This window comes from Gobius niger (assembly GCF_951799975.1).
Source record: "Gobius niger genome assembly, chromosome: 5".
Classification (NCBI taxonomy): Eukaryota; Metazoa; Chordata; class Actinopteri; order Gobiiformes; family Gobiidae; genus Gobius; species Gobius niger.
Window position 1 is genome coordinate 20,586,251 of NC_136856.1, and position 24,961 is coordinate 20,611,211.

At 40.9% G+C, this 24,961-nt stretch overlaps 1 protein-coding gene across 2 annotated transcripts in view; it reads left to right on the forward strand.

Moving 5' to 3' along the window:
- The window catches only part of fgf13a (fibroblast growth factor 13a), a 73,170-nt gene that overhangs the window by 26,192 nt on the left and 22,017 nt on the right, over positions 1-24,961 (forward strand). The window contains exon 2 of one of the 2 annotated variants that reach the window (XM_079556720.1): positions 11,396-11,563. The exons of the other annotated variant lie outside the window; for it this stretch is intronic. Coding sequence (XP_079412846.1) covers positions 11,396-11,563 — 168 coding nt within the window. The remainder of the gene's footprint in view (positions 1-11,395; positions 11,564-24,961) is intronic. 2 annotated transcript variants of the gene reach the window in all.

Sequence of the window (24,961 nt, forward strand, 5' to 3'; positions counted from 1 at the left end):
GTTCCCACTGGCCAATGAATAAGTCTGTATCAAGTTAAGAGGCTGTTGCTGGGAAATTATGTAATGGCATATCTATTTGAAAGTTCCATATTTATCTTCATTTGAGAACCCCCTGGTGGTAGCAATGACGTGCTATGGTGCTAATCCAAAACAACTTCAGAAACACTCATACCTCTGTCATTTTAGCCTACACGGACGTACGTAGAGGTAATGATTTACGGCCTTGTTTAGGTTGTCCATCTGTCCACGATTGCTTTTCATTCCTGGCAGCAGGGAATGCTGGGAATTGCCTACAGCTTAGTAAAAATAGTGTCAAACAGCGGCAGTGGAACAAGATACTTAAGTAAATTGCTCCAGAGCACTGGTTCTCAATGGGTGGGTCACAGAACTGCCCTCAGTCGGTGGCGAGCCTTTCCAGAAAACCTTTCTTTTAATATTTATGCTCGGAAAAACTTGAATCTGTTGAGATTACTGTTATTGTGTTGTTATGATCATAATTTTTGGCTTACTTAAAGGCACACTTCGTAACTTTTTGGACTATACTGTTGCCATCAGTACAAAACATGCTCCTAATGACCAGCTCGACACAGAAAATGCTATTTTTGCAGGGGGTAATCAAAGAATGAATCTGGATGAGGGCCTAGGTTTTTTAAATCTCAAATTCTGCTGACTTTAGCCTTCATGGAGACGAGCTGGAGACGTACCCACTCCAGGTAAAGTTACAGTCATGTCTTAGGAGAGGTGAGCCGTTCACAGCAAAGGCTCATGATTGTTTGTACATTTATGAGGTATTTTTCAATTATGAATAAATGCTTATATTTCAATTTTGTTTATTGAGTGAAATTTTACGTGGTATGGCTTTAATGCATATCCAAAAACCCTTTTGGAGAAATATACAATATTTTACATGGCTATATTTTACAAGTCTGAGTCTACTTGGGTCATGGCTTGTTATCCTTTGTGAGTCCCGACACCAAGCCAGTTGATAACCACTGCTACTGCTGTATACTGTACATCTGAAACATGCCGTCAACACAAAAAGATTCATAAAATCCCACTTGGTTGCTTGTTAAGCTAATAGCTCTGTGAAGGCTGGAATGTCCTCTGGGGAACTAAATATTGTGTCTTTGGTAACCTTGGTTATCACAGCTGATTATCCGACAAATACTTTTATAGCCTTTGAGTTTTGGGACAAATCTTCTCTAATTAAAATGGAGAGTTTTGTGGTTATGAGTTACCACATTCACTTCTACCCTGCATCAAGTGGAAGGGACGGTGAACTCCTTTGCAATTGCGGGCTGTACGTTCATCTGACAATCAAAAATGCAAATGTCTGTTCTTATTTCAAATATTGACTATGAGCCATAGATTGTACATTGTAAAGGGTGAAGAGGAAGTGGCAGTAAAACATTTTTATTATCTGCATTATTAGTGTAGCATGTATGATGCTTCAGTTAAAGAATAGTATTCAGATATGATGTGATGATAGGTTAGGTCAATCAGAAGACAAGGTTCGGCTCGGAGGAAAATGAGGTGCTCAATGGAAACCGGACACAGTGTTGCAGTTCTTAATTGTTGTATTTGTTTTTACCGTGCGGGGGGAGTTTTTACAAAATATTTACACAGTGCACATAATTGGTTGACACAGTCAGTATCAGCAAGAGTTCATTTGCTTGGATTAAACCATTAAAAACAGAGTCCAGAGTTCATTGGTAACATGTCCGTATTGAACACGATTGAGCGAATGTATTGCGATATGGTAAGTAATTATATTATTTATCATAGTTAGTGATATGTTTACCTTAAAATGTGAAAAAAGTCAAAATGCCATTTGACATTTACTAAAGTGTTTAGATTGAAAAGTGCATTAACACAAAATGTGACTAAGTCTTGTAACTGTTACTGGAAAACAAAGGAGTGTATGCCTCCAAGCACAAAGTATTGCAATCAAAGTCCGATCTGCTATTTTGTCCCAGCCCTAATATATGCCTTAATAATGGGAATTTATTCTCTTGCTAGGTCGTATGTAACATTACTCGTAACGTTGATAACTGTTGCATAAGGATGACTTTCATTTTTGTGTAATTGTATATTATACAGTATTGTGTTTTTCAACAGACTTCAGGAAGAATAGCAGCAGCTTCCCTTGTGGCTAATGGGAAATAAATAAACATAAACAATGTGACACTCAGATGCTCACTCCTGAGACAGTAATCCCAGTTTAAAATGTGGTCCTGCTGGGAAACAACTGTTGATAGTCAGAGTAGTGAGTCTCCTGAGGGCAGGGAGAGCTGGTGTAGCTTTACAGCTGCCACTTGTTGCATGTGGTCTGACTCTGGTGTCCGTGTAAGGCCAGCCAAGGCAGTTTGATAAGACTGGGAAAAAGCGCTGTCTTAAGCAGTTCCCGTGTAACTGTGATCCCTCTGATCAGGCTCTGTAAACAGCCCGTAGTAAACCAAGATTATACTTACTGCCAGACACTTGCTTCTCGCTTTCTTACACCCCGGCCAATGCCTGCCTACATTTTGTTGTGAATAAATGTGTTAGAGGGCAATGGGAGAACACAACTATGTTTCTATATTAATCAGACAGGATACTGTATGTGTGCAATCACCGTACATGAGGACTGCTCTTTGGAGGATGCTGGTCAGGAAACGAGGACCCAGCAGCTAGAATTGCCTACTGTACATGATGTCCAAACTGCAAACATAGAAACAACATGCACACTAGGGGAGCAATAGTTGTACTCAATATTGATTATATCCTTAAAACATTTGTCCTTTTGCAGAATGCTGTCACAATCCTCCATCCTTGGCTGAAATTTTCCTACATATAAATATCCAATAAGAGAGTCCAATTCACTTCAGTGCTTTATATGTGACCCTTCATTGAATTTTCGTGATGAGGCATTTCCAAAGTGAGAGCCCACTTCACAGCTCTTCTGTTCTGATTCACTGCTGTCATAACACTAGGACTGCTCCATCTGCCACACATGTCCCTGCTCCATGTACAGTGGAATCTCAGCTCTATGTCCACAGCCCGCACATGCATTTCTAAATCCTCAACACTTTTAGAACTGCCACGTCATGTTATTCTGTCAGTCTTCATTAAGTTCAACTCTAATATTTTACACACAAAGTAAAAAACTAAAAAACTACAGATACTCGCTCTCCAATGTCTTTCATCATTCTGATGTACTTGCAAGCCTCAATTTGTACTCCTTAAGTGCAATTTCTCTGGTAAAATGTGGTGATTACTGATGAGTTACCATTTGTTTCTCTCCGACATACAGCTTCAGCCCCTCTGAGTGGGGCGCTGTGTCTGAATCTTGTTCGGTGCAGTCCTGTGAGGAAGCTCCTGTTGTGATATTGAGCTATACATTGATTGCTCCAGTGATGGGCAGTGGCCTGTATCCAACCCCTGGAAATACCCCGTACCATCAAATCCAGTCCAACTTTATTTATACAGCGCATTTCAACTACTCAGACTGTTTCCAAAGTGAGGAACAATATATACTACAAAAAAACATAAAATAAGTACAAATGAAAGTAACATTGATTTCAAATGTGTTGATGCTGTACAATTAACATTGTTTATGCTATAATTACTTGCCTCACAGGCCTTATTGTATTTATCAAATTTAACAAAGAAATAGAACATTTTAACAATGGCAACAGTGCATTTCATGTACCGATTCCTTGATGTAAGTGCTCTGTTAAGTAACACTTTTGAGCAGCTTTTGGGCACTTCTTTTCCCAACTTGCTTTGGGTCCATGGGGCATTCATACGCGCTACATGCCTGAATGGACCGGCTGCATAATTCATGTGTCGATGTTGAGCTAAGTCCTCTCACTGCTGTACAGTGTGCCTGTTTAATGGCCATGTGTAGTCATAAAACAGGGCAGGCATAAGCTAATGCCCTGCACTCACAGACGGCATGCAGTGCAGAATGTGAATCAGACTCAGCAGCTTTCAAAAGACACTTCATCATTTTGTCCTTGGGACAAATATTCACAATGGTAAAAGTACTTCATAAATCATATTTGTATATATCTATGTTGTCTATCAGGCTTTTCCCTTTTTGAGTTTACACTAATGGATGTCTTGTCAATAGTGTCATGCAGATGGGATTATGTTGCAACAGTTTAAACAGATTTAGATAAGATGCAGACAGAAGTGAAAAAGACATGTAAAAGATTCCCTGTTGAAAGAACGTTATTTTCATCTGTGGTTAACTAATGAGTGCTGCCCACCTGGGACACTTATCAATTACCATGTGGATATGAGGCCCAGCCTAAAATAACCAACTCTGTGCCTCTCTTGTCCTTGCCCCTGGTGCCTGTAGGGAATGTGTGCTTGTGTTTGGACAGTGTTTGCTGTGGTCAGTTAGTGTCACGTCAGAAGCCCTGCCACACTGAATAAAGGCTACTGAAGTTTGCACAACTACAGAGGACTGAGGCCACACGGGGTCACATCACAAATGACCGTTATGCTTGGTAGTAGTACTTGTGGTACTTCTGCTAGTACTGCGCTACATGTATGCACTTTTTTAAAATTTTCAACAGGATTCTTGATGTCCCTCAACTCAACAGCACTTATTTGGCTTCTCTTACTCTGCTGTAACATCATCTGCATTTTCTCTATTAAGAAATGTGTATTGCTCTGATTATTACAACTTAACTTACACAAACTGTTCAGATATCCCCGGGCAGCATCGGGGTGAAAACTCTTCAGATTAGCACAAGAACCAGTCAAGCATCATTATGACAGTTTGACAAAAGTCACTCTTTTGTGGCCTAACTCTGAAAATCAGTTCAGTGCCAGGTTTTACTACAACAACTACATGATTTAACTTCCTTTTTTATGTGTAGTTTCAAATGAGGTCTCCTCTTTCAAATGTTCCACAGCGAGATCCTAAAGAGAGACAGTCTATGTGTGGCCCCTGATGTATTCTGTGCACAATGTCTTCAGTGTTGTCTGCCATCATTGTCCACATGCTACCACTGCTACTGCACTAGTGCAGAGCACATGAGAGCACTTGGCAGTATTTTGAGAAATGATCAGACTGGGAACAGCTGCTGGACAACCAGATCCACTGGGTGACAGAGCAGCACAGACACACTGGAGCTCACTTCATGTGTACAATGACTTAGTAGAACTGTTATGAAATGTAATAATACATATATTTACTTTATGTCATCAGGCAAAACATTAAGACCAAATTCTTATTTACAACGTTGGCCTGAAAGTAGGACAAGATAAAACTCAGAAAAAAAATATCTAAGCATTATTATTGATGTTTTTTTTTACTTGTATATTATACAAGTAATAATATACAGTTCAAAATATAATGTACATGTTTGTTCTTCCAGACTTTTTATGGCTTACAAACCCTAATCTAATATCTTTAAAAACAAACCTTCATTAATTATTTCATAATTGCCCTTACATTGACACCTGAATAAAACACAAAACTGCAAGTGGCATGTGTAGAATTATAATATTATTTGATTTCTCTGAATGCTCTTGATTGTGGATAAACCCATTCCATTTGTATCCTGTTTCTCGCCTGAGATCTTCCATGGCTGTTTCTTAAATGGGCCAAATACACTTGAAAGTGAGGAGGACACTTGGATCTGTCCCACCTTAAAGATATAATCATAATCATGAGCAGTGGAATGCTAATCCCATGTATATGAACATTCATATAGAGCGTTGGCGTTAGCCGTCCCTTAATCTCTCCTTTGGAACCAGTGCCAATCTAGGCCCGGTGTAATCCAGCATCAAAGACAAGTGGTGAGGACTCTTGGGCCACTTCAGATAGACAATATTCATATGTTTCAACAACATGGAACAGGAATACTATACCTTGGCATTTGGCTGAAAAAGGTGGTTTGTCGGTATACTCACATGCTTGCCGCGTGTAGCCTGTGTGGCTGCGATGCTTGCAGAGGCTTCATGACTCACTCAAGTGTTAAATACATCGCTTTTGCACCAGGGCCTGAATAGACCGGAGCGTTCCCCAGTGCAGAGAGATGAATCAGGTGTTCATTGTGACACAGCTGAGGTGTTGAGGGCTGCGCTCCGAGCCACGCACGGCTGCTGACCTCATAGTAACCTGCAGAGATAGATGCATGTGCACTTAGCCACGGCCAAGCAAGCAGACATCAGTGAAGGCAGTGACAGTGCGCAATGAGCCGCACAGACACTGCTCAGCTCATGGCAAAACACTGTAAATAAGTCGTTTTGGCTAATTTGCTTTGGAAAATGATGTGTATATATATAATTACTTTTTCTACTTTGTTGTGATTCACTGAACAAGCATTGACAAGTTATTGTGATTTCTGTTTAGTGCACTTTTGCTATCAGTTAACAGATTAGACCCCATTGAGACACAAACACTATTGAACAATCTAAATATTTGCAGTGTAATTTGGTAGTGGCGGATTATCTATTTTGATTTCTATTTGATTGCGATGAATTGTGCCACTGATGATTTATGTAGGCATTTTATCATGGAACGAGTTATTTATGCTGAATATTAATGCTTCAAAGGATGTTCTTGAACAATTGTTGTCTTCTGAAGTGAGTCCCTTTGCGCTGCTGCAGACGTGTATGATAGATCTCTGATAGGTTAATGATGCTGCAGTCTCCAGGTCTCTGCGCAGGGCCGTGTTCTCAGAGATTACCTGCTGTTATGTAAGCACCAGACGACAGTGTTCTGCTGGCACACAGCCTTTTCTGCGCTCCGCCAAATGCTTTAAGCCACTACTGCGCCAGTGAAGGACAAACTCCGGCAAACTTCAAAGTGACTTATGTAACGCATGCAATCGAGGCTTTTAGTGGAAAATAAGGTAAATATTTGCCTCGGTCGGCTCCAAACTTTGCTTAAACTGCAGAAATGGCTTGATGACATGATGGACTGAAGGGTACAGCACGGCACAGTTTTAGAGCTGCATCTCAGAAGGACAAATGGGGTTTTATTCATTGTTGTAGCTACTCCATTTTAGGGTTGGAGCCTATTTTACTAGCTTTGAGCATTAGGGCGCCCAAATTTGATTAGAATGCTAAACTTCCTCTATAGCCAGTATTATGTTTCTTGCGTAAATTATAGGTATACTATACTGATATAGGAAACATAACATCATGAAAATGATCATGTGATTAGCTCAGTAGCTTTATGAATTATCTTTGTGGTGTACAATAATGAATGTACGTTTTTACTGTATTTACAATTACATATACATTAGCTTGATGATTGAATTTTCTTGACTTAACGCTGCCGGCTTGTTCACAAGCAGGGGGACACAGTGGGTGGTTAGCCACACAAAACAATCACTGCCAAACTCTAGCACACACCTTTTATACATATTTTATATACTACTTTCACAAATTTTGTCACCATAAGTTCCCGTGTACTCGGTGCAGTTTATTGTTTCTTATTACACGTGAACCTCATCCCACAACACTTCAAATCTCCCAGGCCTGATAATGAGCTGGTGGTGTGCTTTATGTAATTCTGTCAGATCGTAATGAGCATGAAAGAGCATGAAAAGCAGCTTCTCTCTGTTGACAAAGAATGCACCTTGCTCTCTAGGTTTGTGTCAGGCTGATTGAAGGAAACGGGAGGAAAATGACTGGAAGTGACTGCGATGCTGGATCATTGAGCCCTCATACTCTAAAGAGCTGTGTCCATGATCGACCACAGCAATATATATATATTTATTTATTTGTTTATTTGAACAAGGGCAATGCACGTTAATGGTAAATCTCTCTAAATGTGCCAGTTTTTGCCATAAAGCTACTTATAGCTAAATACACATATTGACACATTGTGTAATAGACCATTCTCAGTCATATGACTTTTGGTTGGTAATCAGCTGTTTGGAACTGTGCCTATTTCAACATGAATTAAAATGGAACCTCAAATGAATGGACACATAATAACAACTCTGTAGCGGTGGGCGGAGTTGCCAACGGCTGATTTGCCAACCAAAATGACAGAGACTGAGAATGGTCTATAAGTAATATTTCAATGGGAAACCGTAATTTCCCATTTCTATAATATTATAACATTTCTGTGTGTTACACCCAGTTTTTAAATGGAGAGGGTTTTTTCATTCGACAAATTGCATTAACGTAAATGCAAAGGAGCAAGTGATCGACAAGTTAATAAATTGTTTACATTACATAAAAAGAGTTCAGTGTTCCAATTTTCCTTTGAGCTGTCGCCCGCTCTACATGTGCTTAATTCTGAGTCTAATTCTGTGAGTTCTTCAGTAAGTGTTCTACAGATTGTATCTCCATATCCTGCGGGCGCTGTTAATCTTACGGAGGCCATGACAGCGTTTCGGTTGATTACTCCTGTCCTTGAACCTTGTCTCAACATGGCGTTTATGAGGCTGAAGACGCTTTGTCACATAAAAGCTTTCTGTTACATCACAGCCGTATCCTTGGAGCGAAGGGCAGCCGGCTAGTTAATGGCATGTTTTGCAGAGGCAGCTGTAAATTTGACACTCAAAGGGCCATGTAGTTATTGTAAAGCTGCAACACGTATGCACCTCAAGACACCAGCGCTCACCACCAGGCTTGTTGCCTCCTTAGCGGTGAGATTTACAGCCGGTGTGCTCTGAAGGTCCGGTGTGAGAAGTGTAGATCACAGGCTATTATGAACCCCGCTGACAGCTCACTCTGACGTGGAGTGAGCACTAAGGCCTGGCCACCGGTGTGTCATCCGCCGCACATCCGTCACTCCACATCTCTGCTCTTGGCCGGGGCAGGGCGAGAACAGAGGAGACATCCTGTAAAAGATGGCCACCACTACCTCTTCTGCCTCCCCCCCCCTCGCCTCCCCCGCCGTCACTCACTTTTATTGCCCCTGATGAGGCGGCAGTTAGTGGGATCATTAATAAAGCCAGGGCCCGAATTGGACATTTGTGGAAGATCTCAAGAGGGCGCTTAGTCACTCCGGGTGACACAAAGGCGTTTTATCAAGCTCAATTACAGTGACTCGGATGGACAATATCTGGGACTTCTTTAGCGGACAGAGTTTCTAAAGGTTGTGCCAAAATATTGAAAATTGTCCCTCTGATGACTTATTCAGTGCAAGCTATAAACTCAGTAAGAACATTTTGTGAGTTTATTATAAACGATTTGGATGATTTGGAAGCTGATTTCACTGTGAACTCACTTAATGCTGCAAATGTAGCAGGAGTTGCTAATGCTGCTTTCCAAGGAACTGGGAGATTGGCTATTTCCCTTTATTCCAGTATGTAAACAACATGGCTAATGTTATAAACAGTATTGGGGGTAATGTAGTGCAAAAGTAACAAATTACAAAAAATATTTACTTCTTCAGTAACTAAGGAATATTTCATGTTACTTACAAAATACAGCAATATATTAGTCATCACATTTCCAGTAACTTGCGTTAACTTACAAGTGCATTTAAGTATGAACAAAAAAGTGCCAAACTCCACCCAAATAAAATACAGCATGACAAATGTGAGAATGGAGGAAAGCGAAGGAAAAGGACATCTCTGACTGCACTTTTGCTCAGTGGCATTATTACTATTTTCAGTTTATATTTTGCCAAAAGTAACTCAGTAAACTCAAAGTAGTGTAACTCAGCTACATTTTTGAAACAGAAATGTGTCTGGCAGTAATATCGAGCGGCACGGTAGCACAGCAGTGAGCCCTCGTGTGTCACAGCTAGACGGATGGAAATTAGCCCAAGGCTACATTCTGGAGTGGCGTGTTTACATGCAGGAGAACCATGCATGTTCCAATGCAAACCAATAAATAAAATAAAAAATAAACTTAATAAAAAACATACTACATTTTTAAAGCTGTAATCACTAGTATATAACATATTACAATTTAACTTAGTAACTTGCCCAAGACTGGTTAGAAACCATTGAAGCCAAAATATCAATAAAAATATTATTAGAACCAATAAACAAGGTTCTTTCTTTTGAATCAGTGCAAGCTAAGGTTTTATTATTGAAATGCACTTGCTGCTTGTTGTAATACATCACTCATGTCTGAAGTCAGACTAGTGCCTACAATGAATACCAATAACTTAAAAGTTCCTGGTTGCCTCGATCGTATTGTTGTTGTTGTTTTGTTGATTTAGGGTAAAGCCAACTTGGCATTACTGTACTTTGGAATTTGGTCAGATGCAAGCCACATTTCTGCTATGTAAGAGTTGTGATTAATCATATCTAGACCATAGCTTTTATATCAACGACCAACACTCCAGGAGAGCTGACTGTAATGGTCTAGTGCTGGATACAGTGGGGCAGCTCTGCACCTCTGAGAATGGGGCCGTGCGGTGGAAAGTTGGATATAACCGTGTCATTCCAGAGGAGCAGTAAACTTTAAGCAGGACTGGGTCAACGTGGATAGTGTCTGAGGAGGTTTAGGAGTGTCTGCAGGTTCCCAGAGCTGAAGCGCATGTACCCCCCCACACACACACACACACTGTACAGTGGGAGCAGATACTGATAAGTCCCACAGGAGCGGAGGCATGTCGTGATTAATTGCACCGGGTGTGGAGCCCTGATTATCTTCTCTTGCTTGCTGTGCTGCTGCTGTGTTTTATGGGCCAAAGGCGCTGGGGAGGCTACTGTCAGCTAAATGCCACAGCACAATGGATCGTGGCCAGTTATTGTTGAATATGAGAGGCCCCAAGTTTGGATCTTTATGCAGAGTGTGCACTGATCGATGCTGGATAGGCACCAAAGACATGTCTTATTTCCGTTTTCTTTATACATCATTGTTAGTTAAAATCAGAGTATGTGAGTGAATGAAACATTATAGTTATTTTGTGATTAGTCGTTTATGTATCGTCGAGAGGCACTGTAGACCTTTATTGGCAACGGTGTTATATGTTCTGTGGCTGGAAATAATTTTGTAATCCACAGTGCAAAGGATATGTAGGTCCATTATGTGAACCAACACTGTACACTTAACACAAACGGGTGGGAGAAAACGAAGCATGTGCATGTCTTTGCATCTGCTGAAAAAGGGTGATATGAATCTGCAGAAGAAACGCATTAAAATAGCATATGAATAATTGCCTGCATGTTGCCCTCTCTGTTTTAACTTCTGTTCTCACCCCATGACCCTTTGGCTGCCTGCCTGTCCCCCATTTGTGTCCTAACTTTTCCCTTACAGCACTGAAGGACATACAATTGTCTCCCTATTGTTTACAATGCTTTGAGTGTTGTTTTGTTCTTTATGTTTCTCTCTTTTCCATATGATAAAGCTATAGTTGTAGTTGTGAATTTGATTTTCTTGTGATTCTGCCTTTTTTTTTTTGGTTGTTTTCTTTCATTTGTTTCTGTGGTGAGCCTTCTAACCCCACCTTCGTTCTGTTATGGCACCACCGCAGTCCAGGATGACGCTGCCCCAGGTACCCAGGAGTACATTATGCTACGGCAGGACTCCATCCACTCCGCGGATATAAGGAATAAAGGGTCCCCGTTTCGTGCAAAGTGTCATGAAATCTTCTGCTGCCCACTGAAGCAAGCCGTCCTCAAAGAGAGCGCAGCACCTGAAGGTTTGTCTGCTACCCCTTCCTTATTCTCTATGTGCTCCTTCCATCCACCATACATATCCCATCACGTTTGGCCTCATAATGCAGTATGACATGTTCTGACTTACCATTTCACCAAAACAGTTTACCAATATTGTGACGACCTTAAATCAGAACTAAGTAACTCGTGCCTCTAGAAAAGGGAGAGAGGGATATTGTACATTATGCCACAACCCAATTCGACAATGGAGATATTTTTGGCCACTCAAACTGACAGCTAGCTTTGCCTGTTAGCCTATTAGCTTCTTTTTTGTGATTCCATTAGTGTGTATTGCCTCTCCGACCCAGAGCAGGGAAATTGTGAGGGTGGTTTTCTGGCCAGAGACACCAGGGAGAGATGAAAGACCCCCCAATCATCCCATTAACACTTGTATTACCCCCAGAGGGACTACGGAAAGGATTTTTTTTAAGGTAAACAAGTTTCTTAGTTCTTCTTTAATCTAGGCGACCTGCTCGGCACTCTCAAATTTTAAGCCTTTTTTTTTTCTTGCAGTACTGACACAGTTTATAAATAGGAGTGATTTAGGCCTTTTCCCCTCAGATAATCTCCCTGACAAAATGGGTGGTGTGTCTTTCCCATGGACACACAAAAAAATTAAGTTAAAATGTATATTATCCAACAGTAAAGCACATCCTCATGATCATTATTAACCTGGTCAAAAACAAAAACTAAACGGTTTTATAAAGTGGACTAAATAGCAGCGGCAAGTCTTTCTCAACAGATTCTACCTGTAGCTTTGACTATTTGCTCCATCCGTCCCCTCCAGTGCTTCTAAACATATTTCTTATTTGCTACAATCCCACTTTCCCCCAATCCGATTGTCTCTCTTATTGCAGCACTTGCAGCCACATGTGTTCTGCAGTCTTATTAATCCATGTACAGTTGTAACAACAACATGAAACGACAAAGCCCTCGCAGCAGTGTGTAGCATGCACTTAGCCTCTGCCACCGCGTCATTCATCATCCGCCCCTCATGCACTAATGTAGATATCGCCTTTTCTTGGCAAAGCCCCCCATAGATACGGTGCATCTTCCCGGTACTGCTTTTTTTTTTTTTTTTGTCGTTCTTCAGATGAGTTGACCTGCTGATAGCGAGTGCTTACATACGTATCCACATGAACACATGTGCATGCTGGAGCGTGTGTGATAGCAATAGAAAAAAACAAAACAAAAAAAAATCACATTGGAGGTCTGGCGAGCGAAGTACAGATGTATTATTCAGTTTGACTGCAGCTTTACTTGGACGTGACTGAATTTACAAAGGAAGGAGACTACAACACTTGCATAAGATGTTAGGGGAACATCGTTTTTTGAGTGCATGAAACTCTTGCATACATGTGCATACATATCGCTGTCTGCCGGCTTCCACCTCAGCCGGTTCGCGCTTGGCACCGGTTAAATATGCGCAAGGACGTTTGTGCATTTAAATACTGCGATGTTGTCTGTGGGAGCACATGACGCTCAATGACGTTGTGGGTTTTGAAAGCGTACTACACTGTTACCATAGCAACAGCATGTCTAAAATCTCCGTGCTCATTAATGCTATCAGTTTGATCCGCTACTGTATAGTATGTTGCTGGCATATGAAGAAAATAAATCAATTTCATAAGCTTCATAACTCTGTAGTTGTCACTGCTAAACATGCAGTAAACAGAATTATTTAAAGATTGTACTAAAACAATTACCCAATTTTCATTAGTTTGGTATTTTTTGTGATGTTTCCTTATGGTACACTACAGGAAGTGACATAGGAAAACGATTTAAAACTGTTGAACTTTCCCTTGATCTATTTCATTAACTTAAACTTAAACAAAGATCACTTCCCAATTCTGAAAGTCTGCCCGGTGCAAATTTGAAAGATCTGGTCACTCTCATGGACCCATTTCTTGGACACTACTAGGCACAGTGTGTGGACTATCTTGCCGAAAGGGACACATGCTTTTTTACCCCCTGAATACTGAGTATAACCTCAGTGCCATACTAAAGATCAGTCTATCTATACAGCTGCAGGCGAAATTGTGTCCAATGATATAAGTGAGTCCTGCCAGCACTTCTATCCTCTCTGTTCTCCAAAGACCTCACCTGTTACATTAGCATTCTCTGGGCTCACCGTACATGCTGTAAGCCTCAGGGCCTGATGTGTAAATACAGTGTTTCATCCATAATTTACCCGTACTATTATACATTTCCGTCTGTCAAGCCGCACAACTGCATCCTACTGCATGTGCCAAAATAGAAGATGGCAGCTCGTAGTTAATTTATAGGTGCCATTTACTTGATTTATATGATGATGTCGCACTACTCAAGGACTATAGACAGTGGTAATTAAAGTTCTTTAATGTATTACTTAAAAGTACATTTACTTCTGGCCACATAATATCCCAATTAAAATAAAAGTCAAAGTACTGAAGTAATAGCTGTAGAAAATGTAGTGTTACTAGTAGAAATGAATTCACAGACACCTATGTACACACTTCAATGTGATGGAAACAAATTTGGTGGGGTTCATGGAATAATTCATAGGTGTCAAGGCAAATACAAGAGGAAAGAAGCAGCTAAAAGATGAACTATGAGGGCAAGAAACATGCTAAAGTTATGCTAACACCAGCTAAAGTTGTGCTAACAGCGGCTAAGAGTAATCATCGGCAAAACACTCTTTTCCAACAGCAGTATGATGTGAACTATTAAAGCCGCATGACCTGCATGTTAATAGTGAGGGCTGTCCTCGCTCTCGTTCGCCAGTCAGACAGCAGCAGTCTGTTCACGTCACGTTAGTCTCGGTTCAGCGCTTTGGCCACAGCCAGAGGTCGGTCCCAAAACTTGTGCCTGATGAGACTGGTTTGGCCCTGGCCTAGTGGGGACGGTCGCCTACCCGGGTTGACTAGGCACTGGGCTGGGCAGGGCCTGCCAGTGGAAACATCCCAGAAGCTTCTGCCTTGTCATGAGTCAGGGGCATTAACCTGCAGACTGCCACCTACTGTTCTGGAGTGTTCATCATCAGGATTTTAAAATGTATAAGGTGGAGTAAAAGCAATAAGTTCTCAACAACAACAAAAAAGACTACGCAAGTAAAATGCAGATCCTCAGAATCTTCACTTTGCATCGGACAGCCCTAAAATTCAAAAACAGGTTCACCTTTTGGTATACCATTAGATTGTTCTGATAAATAGATTTAGAAACGTGTGAAATCTAAAACACACAAGGTTTTCCACAATTCCACCCTGAACCACGGACAAGGCAGTCGATTTTAAAGGTTTAGTGGATGCACTTCTCTGATCGAATATCAAGGCCCTCGCAAATGTGTTTCTGCTTTGTTGACTAGATAACTCATCGACTGCCCACTCATTCATAGCTCTGCAGGCACAGGCAGTGCAAGAATGGACCGCGCCGCCATTCAACCATTAGCCTCAATCACTCCAGTGCTGTAATGTTGTTGCGTCCTCAGCCGAAACAATATCAAACTAAAGATTTGTTTATTCTTTTTATTTTCTGCATATTTAACAAGCCTCTGTGTTTGTCAATGTGCATGAATAGACTGCATGAATGAATAATGTCTGTGGTAATGTAAGGTGCCGGGAGAGATCAGTCTGGAGGACAAGTGTCAATACTGCCTCAGAGGTTAGGTATACCTGATGAATAATTCCACATAACGAAGTTTGCATGATTAAAGCTGTACTTATTTGTTTAAATGTGCATGTGTGAGAGTGTATAGACAAGGACAGTCATTTTGTTAGCGTTCAACCTTGCCATCGACTTGAAAGGAAAGTGTATTGCATACCAGACACCATGTTACAATCCCTTCTCTGCTAAATGCTCTCAATGTATTCAACCTTGAGTACGCATAGCCTGCAAAATCCCCTGTCAAAATATTGGAGGCGGTAGTACCTCCACGGAGAATGACTTTATAATCCAGGCTTATGCTGCTGTAATGGACTGGACATGATGTTCTTTTATTTACTGATGGTAGCATAATGAGGCTACAGTTTAATCTGGGCTAAATGGGAAAAGTGCAGAACATACAAGAGTGCATTTTCACAGTGATGAGCTAATTATGAGCAGCACCGGGGCACAGTGCTAACTCAGCAACACGAGAGTGAGCAGCTGTCGTTCGCCAACATTGCTGTTTTTTTTCTAACATTATGACATTATGGGGAATTGCCACGTTGCAAAGTCATCAAAATTCACTCTTAGCCAAAAATAACATGGCTGAAGGTGTATTTAACAAAGGATTGAAGTCTTCTCTTTACCTTTAAACATGTCTTGATTACTTGGTAAGCCGATATCTTCTGTAAAGCAAAATATCTGTGTAAAGTAGGGTTGCAAACTGCCCATGGGATTTTACTGGTTAAATAAAGTGAAAACAAAATTAAATGAGGCTAAATATATGCTAAAAATTATGCTATGCAATTGATTGTATACCGCATGATTTTTTTTAATTACATGGTTACCTAGTAAAAGTCTTTGTCTTGAAGCAATTTCATCTCATACTTCGGTAATATAAGAGAGTATTGTGTGTGTTGTGTGTGAATTTCTCGTGACGAGCCTCATCACCACAGAGTGCTTCACTGTGAGTCAATCTTCTTTTCATCTGACGGGATGAATCGAGCCCTTTTTTCCCTAATAGATGTAATTTTAGTGCTGCTTTCTTCTGAAAATAGCAATGTAGCTATTTTTACCATTCACATTTCCAGGTTAGTATCGGCTATTAGCAAACAGTGGGTACAGTGAGGAAGCATTTTATTTCAACAGTACATACTACATACAGTTTGCACATGGCTTTATTGTGCCAAGTTGCTGTAGTTAACTAATATCAGAAGTTATGCCACATGCCAGGTAACTAACTGTACATACAAAAGTGTTTCCTAGCTCAGATGCTATAAATGCTTGGAAATTTACATACAGGTGAAACTCGGAAAATTTGTAAAATCGTAAAAAAAGTTAATTTATTTCTGTAATACAACTTCAAAAGTGAAACTAATGTATGTTATAGAGTCATGACAGACAAAGTGACATGTCAAGCCTTTGTTTGTTTTAATTTTGATGATCATGGTTTACTGTCCATTTTCAAAATATTTTATTATTATTATTATATTATGTATTTTCTGAGATGTTTTATTTGGGGGTTTTACAAGCTGTGAGCCATAATTATCAAAGTTATAACAAATAAAGGCTTGATATATCTCACTTGCATGATGATTAGGACTTAAAGTTTCTAAAAAACGCAAATTCTAAATATCTGAATATATTGTGAAAAGGGACTATGTTGTAGGCTCAAAGTGTCACCCTTTCATCAGATAATTTATCCAAAACACCTGCAAAGTGTCCCTGAGACTTTAAATGGTCTCTCAGTCTGGTTCAGTAGTTCACCATCATGAGGGAGACTGCTGACCTGACAGTTGTGCATCACTGACACCCTGCATAAGGAGGGAAAGCCTCAAAAACAAATAGCAAAATAAGTTGGATGTTCTCAAAGTGCTGCATCAAAGCACATTAATAGAAAGTTTGGAAGAAAAAAGGTGCACAAGCCACAGGGATGACTGCTGTCTGGAGAGGATTGTCAGGAAAAGGCTATCATACAGTAAGTGTGGGGGACCTTTACAAGGAGTGAACTGAGGCTGGAGTCAGTGCATCAAGAGCCACCACACACAGATGGATCCTGGACATGGGCTTCAGATGTCATATTCCTCTGGTTGAAGCATCCTGGTCTTCCATGACACCTCAGCAGTGCCTGATAGCATCAGCCTGCCCAAACCAATTAAAAAAAAAAAGATTTCATGTAATATTCTTTTGAATTTGAGATTTTGAATTTGGGGCTTTTACAAGCTATAACCAAAATCATCCAAATGAAAACAAAGGCTTGACATATGTCACTTTGCATGTCATGAGTCTATATCATATATTAGTTTCACATTTTAATTTGAATTACAGAAATAATTCAACTTTTTCACAATGTTCAAATTTTCCGAGTTTCACCTGTATCGCAAACATTTTGTTGTTGTTGTTTTTTGAATAAGTGGTTTCTAGTTGAATTGTTGTGGACCTGGCGTTGGACGAGCTGTACAGCATACATAATGTATCATGCTCTATACGTGTTATGTGTGGAGGTGGTGGTACATCATTGTTCTCATCAGCAGTTCTCAGGGTCAGCTGTCAAGGTTGCAGTAAATGTAGGTGTCCGGACAATGGATGACTCTGGTGCATGTTGTTCATAAAACAACAATTCTTCAGCACCTCTTAGTACTTGATGTTGCTTTAACCCTTGGCCCCGTCATGGAGATTGCTCCTCAGACTCAGTGGTCCAGCCTCATTACCCTTCATACACACTAACTCAGACAAGGCAGCTTGCTCTGATGTGCTACATCCATAAGCTTCTTCACTGTGCGGCAGTTTGATGTACAGCACGTTACTGCTCTCCATCACCATACTGTAACAGCTGAATTACCACAGCCGCGCTCTGAGAAGGGCCTCAAAGTAAGAAACATAAAACTAAAGCATGCATGGGAAACATGATTACTCAGAACATCAAACTGTTCAAAATTGTATAACAAGGAACTGGGGTTCATTGCAGATCTTAGACTTCCCAGAGATGGAGTACAAATAATCCAGTTTCCACACCAAGACTGATAGTTACTGTGGAGGTGCAGCAGGATGGCCTGTTAGGTAGGCTGCAACCAGGACTGGGCAATTCATCAAAATGTAATCGAAATCTCTACTTTGGTCAATGTCGATAATCGTCATGAGACTTTACATAATCGACAGGTTTACCGCCAGTTCTTTGACAGACGGCATCTCTGGAACTGCCCATATATGGTCATGTTTGAAAACAGTTAAGGGGGAAAACAATTTTGAGAAAAATCTAAACTTTCTCTAACTATCCAAAAACTACTTAAACAAATGCTGAATTATGAATATGGTAAAAAGACATGGAGAGGGGCAAAGTGGTTCAACAGCCCATAAATACACAAATACAAAAATTATGACTGCCGTTATTTCACTTCTACTGAACAATCTGCTGTGAATAAATATCCATATGGACCCGATTTAGACTTGACTTTATTTGTATGTGATAAATAAGTTTATATTCCACCCGAAAATGGCAAAAAAGTGTGAAAAACTGTGTTTCCCAAAAGATTCTATTTTCCCCCTGGGCGAGGCCACACCCCCTTCTATGACGCAATGCCGGGTTAAAGGAAACTGGAGGTGAAGTGTTTTTGTTTGCGAAAAGGTTTGAATAAAAGTTATGTCTAAGTTCATGAATCAGCTACATGTCTTTTTATTTATTATGACAAACATTAAACATTCCAGTTCAAATTACGACGTTTGATCACTCTATTATGAATTTGTTTCAAAGGACTTTCAAACAGTCCTAGTCATATCTGCAAAAGGTTCTTCAATGCACCCTCAGAAAGAATTTGAACAGGAAAGTTCTGCCAAATACTGTGTGCAAAACAGTACATACCAGGAGCCTTATTGAGCTGTACATGTGGCATATGGTCAGTACAGTGTGCTCCTTAGTCCTGACAGCAGCCTATGTTAATCCAGCCGCTGCAGAGACAATTATTCACACATCTCGTCAAGCCATGCTGTATATGGGCTGACAGCTCTCTCAGGCTCGATTAAGCTACAGAACTAAATTAAAACTTGATTTATAGAATGATAAATCGGTTTAGCGGGGGTTAATGTGGTGTTTACGGGCGCTGAACACTTAACATGTGTCCTGAGTGTTGTAATGGGCAGCAACAAGGAAGACAGAGGTTCTTCAGATTCACTATAAAACCATAACAGGTCAGTGTCGTACCTCATTCTGGCTCCAAGCATACACCGCTTAGTGTGACCTAAACACACACAATGGTCCTCATTCATCAGAAGCCCTACACCAGATTTCTTTCAGGTAACCTAACCAACAACAACTAGCTTGTAGCCTGCAATGATAGAAATCAATAGAGATAGAGAACTGTGTATGCGCTTTTACAATATACTGAAGGACAAGGCAAATTGGATTCCAAAAGCATCAGATATAGAGCTTTTAAATATACATTCAGTTATGAGCTAGTCCAGCCAGCTGCGAGTGCATTGGGCGTTTTTTTTTTTTGTCCCATAGGCATTATTAGACAGCCCAGTGAAGCGTGAAATGGCATGAAGAGTGGGAGGAGACATTCAGGAAAAAAAAGTCACAGCCAGGACTCACAAGTTCAAGGTCAGCATGGTGGTCACTGCAGTCTAACCCCTGGGCCCTTGTGCAGCACTTAGCCGTCCATTCTCGTGCACAGATTTACCCTCAAGGCCGACAGAAGTGTGTGGCTGGACGTACATTTTGTCACACATTTGTTTTTTGTCTTTGGCTTGAGTACAACCTCAGCTGTGAGTTCCTTTGGGCACAGCACAGCAATTCGATCACAGTAAAGAGTAATTACTGCAGGCTTCAGAGGTCAAGGCCTTTGCAGCCACAGATTGGAATCGGGCCATGGCTGTATGGTGTTACTCCTTCTTCAAACATGACAACCTGACAACAAACACAAAGCTTAGAGTAATGTCTGTGTCGCAGCTTTGGACGATAATTACAAACGGTAACTATTCAGAGACATGAAGGCTGTCATTGTGTCCTTTGGCAAGACACAGTAATTAAACTGATGAATATGAATATGAATGTTCATATTGTCTGTGTACCAATTTAGATATAAAAGGGAAAAAAAAGAAAAGTGCATTGGAAAATGAAAGACTACTTTACTGCGTGTACTGGAAAATAGTATGAAAAGTATACTCCCCACCTTAACCTCTTAACCCCCGCCTTAACCAAATGCATTTTCTACAGTTCAGCTTCACCCAAATCTAAAAGGTTACAGCCTATGTAACGCCTCACTTTAAAGCTTGGACCTACAAAACTGATTTGAACTGATCTTTTTCCTTGCGTTGTTGCCGTGTTGTCGCAACCTTTTTTTTTTTACATTTCTTTGCATTGCTTTTTGTCTTTTCGTCACACATTTTTGTCACATTTCTGTTGCTTTTTTGTAACATTTCTGTTGCTTTTTTGTCACTTTACTGTTGCTCTTTTGTGGCATTTGTGTTCCTTTCTCGTCACACATTTCTGTTATTCTTTGGTCGCTTTGTCGCACCTTCTGGCTGTGAGGCAGGAACACCAACCACTGCACCACCGTGCCACCCGTGAGGATGAACATCTGCATGTAGGCTGAACAATAGCGGCATTTATGGCCATTGCCTCATCTTACTGTTCATTTTGTGCCCAGTGGAGGCTTGATAGCTGTGAGCTGTTGCTGCTGTGATTTGGCCTACATTCTTTACTCCACTGTTCTCTATCAGAGCCAGCAGCTCCTCCCACCTGTTCCAACTGTGCTTCTCCTCCATCCATTGTCATCATGTTCCCATTATTTCTCCTGTCTTCAGTATAGAAAACATAGCCTTACCCATACAGAGTGCCACCACATATATACTGTACAACTCCGATGTACAACTATGGTCATTATTATTCCAGACTCCAAGTCTGTAAAAACTGATTTAAGTTTAAGGACGATGCCAACCTCATCGTGCTCATTGTGGATAGCGATGAGTCTGCCTATACTTCATCTCTCACTTTTTCTCCTGTTATTTATTGATTATACTGTAAAAATAAACTGCAGTTATTTTAAGCGCATAGCTAATAAAAGATGGACTTAATAGAACTTCTATCAGTCTTTTTCAAAACAATGATATTTATAAAAACAAGCTGATGTTTTTCTTTTTCTCAAAGCGACGTCCTCAGGTCAACAGTAATTGTGACGCTGTCTTCTGTTTAATCCAAGTCCTTTCTTCATTTTGATGTGTCATTTTGTTGGTGCTATCTAGGACATCTTCTGAGATGCACTATATTTATGGGTTTTGAGAAGCACTAAAATTAGTAAAGACTTATTAAAATAAACTTTGGGTCTGAGCATTTTGGCAGGCTGGTACTGGAGGAGCTGTACAGCAGGTGTCCCTTTACTGTGTAATGCACATCCATTTCCAGACTGTTCTACTTAATGGGACAGAAATAACTTCAAAGACATATAAAGAAATAGTCTGCAAGCTAATACATTTTCCTCATGATTCACATGTGAGTTGTGGGGTGTCATCTTGTGAATGCTCTTGTGTGATTTTAAAAATATTCGCAGTTTTTTGTATACATTAAGATAAAGGGTCAGACCTGGCGCAAGGACAGCTTTGCTCCAAACGACACATGTCATCTTGCTGCATGTGGAGCAGCTTTTGAACTATGTGCCTGCGCCACTAGCAAGAGGGCGTCACTTATTAAAAAAGGATGTCGACTGAGACATGTTTTTTTATTTACTCCTATGGCATTCTTTCCTCATTTACATGCCGCCTCGTGTTCTTCCTTTAGCATTACAGGCTTTTATACGCTCTATAAACTTAAAACTTTATGTATCCCACCGTGTTTGTCCGTGTCCCGAGCCGGTCCTCCTGTAGGCGAGTTGATGACTATGGTTTGCACTCAGCCGAAACGTGACAAACAAACAAAAGCACATGTTCACCGCCAGCTCCCGAGGACCCATCTCCACATGAGGAGCCAGGCTGATGGTCAGAATCACCTGGCTGGAGGAGTAACTTGTTTTTGGATGATGAGGCAAACCGCAGCAGCCAGAGGAAACCCATCCAGCAACGAGGAGAGAAACATGAAAACTCAAACCGGAAACTCAAACCGTGCTGGTGTTATTATACCAGTATGGGCCCGTCTTATCTATTTATGGAGGTATAGGAAAGACCAAGGCATGGACGAAACATGGACACATGGTGAACTCTGTCAGTCTTAGTCCAAAAAAAACCCTCCTTCTTCAATTGAGGCAATGAGTCTCAATTGAAGCACTGTAGTCCCATGATGATACTCAAACTTATTCAAAACCTTAAGAATCAATCTTTTAAAAACATATGATTTATATTTATATTTAGCTTAGCATCGTAGAAATGCTTGGAGTAACATCAAAAGCAGCAGGAGCTTCATTAAGTAGCCAGTATACGACAGCAGAGTGTAATGTGTAGCAACAATAGTAACTGTGGCTGTAGCACATTACACTTTTCTTACCACTTGTCTTCTGGCTAAAAATTAAACAGTTATTCTGACATACATATCCCTTGAGTTTTGCATCCGAGATATTTTGCTGGCCTAACCTCCCTCCCATGTTAGTCACAGGAGCTTTCAGGCACAATCCTCAATTCTGCAGACTGACTCACATACACTGGAGGGCTCTTCTTGGCTGCAGGTGTGAGATGCACAAATGTACAATCGAGTGTTGCGGTGACGTGGTACATATGATCTCATTGATATTTCATAACCCTTATTGGCAAAAACAACAGCCTACAGCGTCGACAATATTGGATTTTCATTTTAACTTGATTGCTTTTGTGAAGAAGAATTCATGTGGCTCTAGACTTTAACTAAATATTTATTTGTTGTCCAAATGTGAAGCAGAAAATAGCATCTGGCAGCTTTTAAGCTTCTGTCCTACACCCAGCATTTTGTTTGTTTTGTATATAGCTGCCAGGACACCCACAAGTTTTGAAGGTGGTGTTGAAACAATTAGCGAAACAAACGATTGGTGGTCACGGGTTTACTGTTAAAAAAAAAATATATATTAAAAAGAAGAAGAAGATCATATTGGGCTTGTGAACAGCGGCAGTGGCCCAGGTGGTATAGAGCAGGTTGCTTTATCCTAGGTGAGTGGTTCGATCCCAGTCTGTTGTGTCATTAGGCTAAACACTTGTTTACACTGACCATGCCGCACTCAGCACAGCTATGACTAAATATGTTTTACTAAGGGCCATGCTTATAGGCTTCAGGCAGGACTTGAAATGGCTAAACATTTGGCAGAGGATGACTGCTAGTCTGCCCAAGGCCAACAGTGACAGAGAAACTATATCAGTCTAATCCACTAATGTCATTAATGTTATTATTTCCATTAGTCTGACCTCTACATTTTTACACATAGGTCTCGTGTATACATAAATACATCTCTTTGTTGGCCTTGCCTGTGTTATGTCTATTGCATTTTGCATTATGCCCCCTCCTGTGATTTGAGAAGAGTAGATGAAGAGAGGTGACAGATTGAGCCTCCTCTAACCATAGCCGGCTTGTGGAGGGGCTGTGAAGGGAGGGACATCACACCATCATTGCAGTTGGCTTGTGCCTGTCTCCTCCTCTGCTGGAACCATAACTGACTGATGATTTCTTCCTCTGTAATTCCCAACCCCCATTCACCACACTCATATGACCACCCCCCTCTCCTCCCCTGGTCTATCTCTCACACACACAGTCGCTTACGTATGCGCTGTCTCCATGGTAACGCGTGGTATCACTGTGGCACTGGTGGCCTAGCATGCAAGCTGCTGTTGTAATGGATTTACTGTACCAGTGCTGACTGAATGAGCAGCCAGCAGCTCGACACTGCCTCCAGGCTTTTGGAGGTTTGAGCGTCCCTTGAGCTTTGGACAGATCAATTCTTTTTCACCCCATCGCTATAGCAGATATTAACCTAGAAAATACTCCCTTTGTAGTGCGCACTGTGATCACTGTCGAATACATGAAAGTCAAAGAGCACAGCTTAGGAGTAGATACTGTGACCTCTATTCCAGGCCATGAGCAAGGTTATCCTGTTATTTACTCAGTGTTCAGGGCTGGGGCCCACTTTCCTCTCTGAATTTAAAAATTCATTCAACCCTGGAGAGAATTACATTGTAAATATGAAGCGCTTCATTTAGTTGGACAATATTTAATAGTCCAAAGGTCAATGTGATGTCTAACCTTGGTTAAGCACTTCATCTGTTTAGTCACTTCCATCTAGTGGTGAAGATCGGTAAGGAACAGCAGGGCGCCAGAACCTTCTTCCACTGGTTGCTTGGGTTAATTACAGTTTTGCCATGTTTGCCAGTGACCCTTTGCTGATCTTTATGAGAAACACAAATATTCCCAACTGCACTGCTGTGCTGCTGTTGAGTATAGCTAGTCGCAATTCCAGTGTTTTCACTTGTTGCCAATCCAACAAGGTTAAACTTGATCAGCTTTTAAAAGAAAAGCCATACCAAAGAATCATCTACTGTCAGATCTCAGAAGCTAGGCAGGGAAGGGCCTGGTTCGTACTTGAATGGGAGACCGTTTCGGAACTTAAGGGAGCCTGGGGTAAATATGGTGTGTGAGTGAGGAGTTGGTGGTGGCCAGAGGGGCCAATGGCGCAGATTGGCAGCCTCACTTCCGTCAGCCTACCCCATGCTACAATGTGGCTGCAATAGTAGCCTACCACCAATAAGTAAGGAGTGAATGAAAAATGCAATGTAAAGCGTCTTTGTGTGTCCAGAAAAGCGCTATATAAAACCAGTGC